Source organism: Myotis davidii, unplaced genomic scaffold (assembly GCF_000327345.1).
Source record: "Myotis davidii unplaced genomic scaffold, ASM32734v1 scaffold4, whole genome shotgun sequence".
NCBI classification, from domain to species: domain Eukaryota; kingdom Metazoa; phylum Chordata; class Mammalia; order Chiroptera; family Vespertilionidae; genus Myotis; species Myotis davidii.
The window spans coordinates 575,145-576,856 of NW_006294707.1; the positions used below are offsets into that span (position 1 = coordinate 575,145).

The 1,712-nt window shown below is 64.7% G+C and overlaps 1 protein-coding gene across 1 annotated transcript in view; it reads right to left on the reverse strand.

The window, feature by feature from the left end:
* The window catches only part of SYNGAP1 (synaptic Ras GTPase activating protein 1), a 23,534-nt gene that overhangs the window by 18,256 nt on the left and 3,566 nt on the right, over positions 1-1,712 (reverse strand). Inside the window, exons 2-3 of the mRNA XM_015567461.1 lie at positions 621-712; positions 132-253 (exon numbers count right to left, since the gene is read on the reverse strand). Coding sequence (XP_015422947.1) covers positions 132-253; positions 621-712 — 214 coding nt within the window. The remainder of the gene's footprint in view (positions 1-131; positions 254-620; positions 713-1,712) is intronic.

The window sequence follows — 1,712 nt, forward strand, 5'->3', positions numbered from 1 at the left end:
CCTTGGCTCAACCTCTCCCTGTCCCTAACCCCATAACATCCCTCAGCCAACCTGAGGACGCCCATTCCTCGGATCTCACTGTAGAGCCCCCCATATGGCAATCAAGGCAGCCCTCCCGCTCCAGCCCCTACCGGTCATGGTCAGCACTTCGGAAGCGAGGCAGGATCTGGCGAAAGCTGCTGGTCCGGTCAAGTTTGGGCTGGGACTTCGTGCGTTTGATGGAGCTTTTTAGCCTCCGGCTCAGGAAGCCTTGCTGGGGGAGGGAAGTGGGGATGGGGCGGTAGGGGCAGGGTCAGCTCCACCTGCTCAGCCCTCAGCTGAAGGTGGGAAGGGGAGGACGGAGAGTCTTTAGGGCGAGGAAAGGGGAGAAAAACCCTGCCACCGGTCTGTCTTCCTTGGCTCCCACGGGTTCGAGCGCATACACAAACACACACCAGCTTGCAGAAGGTGGGAGGGCTGGTCTGAGAAGCAGGGGGGCAGAGCCAAGAAGGGGGAACCAAAGAGGTGGGGAGTGTCTCTTTCCTCCAGCCCTCCCGCTTGGGTCCCTTTTCAGAATCCTGGGCTCCAGCTGGGACGGGGGGGATGGGCAGCCGGCCACATTTGGCAGCACCTTCACTCACCGAGGGCCGGAAGGGCGCAGCGGGGGCGGCCTCCATGCTGTACTGCTTCCCCCCGGGGACACTCTTCCTCCTCGAGCGACCCAGGTGGTACTCTGGGGGAAAGGAAAGGGCAGAGGGGAGCTGGGGAGGGGTCACTGTCGGCCCGGCTTCCGCCCCTGGCCCCAGCGCTCACCCACCTCCCTGGCCCCTCGCTCCAGCCTCACCTACCCCCCGGGAAGCAGCAGGAAGAGCAGCGGCGGCGGAGAGGCTGGCGGCGGGAAGAAGGGGGCAAGGAACCCGACCCGGAGCCCCCCGAGGGGGACGGAGTGGGAGGCCTTAGGCCCATGACTGGGGCTGGCAATCAGCCGAGGGGCATGGCTGAGAGGGTCAGTGAAACCCCAAAAATAAAGGACACAGCTCCACAGAAGACAGGTCCTTGGTGCCCACCCCCCCAGGAGGAGGCTAGCTGCGGGGGGAAGCTGGGCTAAGGTCATTGCCCATAGGCAAGCTTTCCCCTTCCCTCGGCTGGGTACATCGCCCGCCTGCCCCCCTCCTGCTGGAAGCCCGGTCGGTCAGGAGGGCCTGGGCTGCCTCCCATGACCCCCTCCCTGGACTGGAGGGGGGAGTCTTGGGAGAGACCCGAGAGGAGTGGCCAGGGGAGAATCCTGGGGACAGAAAATTCAAGGAAGGGCCAGGTAGGGGGAGGGGAGGAGGGGCTGGTTCCACGTGCACTGCAGTGGCAGGGCCTCAGAGGGGAAGGAGGGAAGGGAAGAGAAGAATGCCAGGGAGCGGGGGAAAGGGGCAGTGGGGGCTGGGGGACTCCCAAGTGAGGGTAGGGAGACGAGGAGGAGAGGAGGTGACTGCAGATGAAGCTTGGGACTGCCAAGAGTCTGAGAGAGGTGGCAGCTCGGAGGAGGGAGGCTGGGGCTCTGCTAGCAGGGAATTTAGGGGGGCGAGGGGCTAGAGGAGAATGAAAGTGGGGGATGCCAAGCTCCGGCTCCAGCTCCAGAATGGCTGCTCAGGCCTGGGCTCCCCCCTCAGCCCCAGTCACCACTGCAGCCAATGGGGGGGCAGGTACTGCATCAGGGGCGGGGCTACCATCTCCACAGCAAC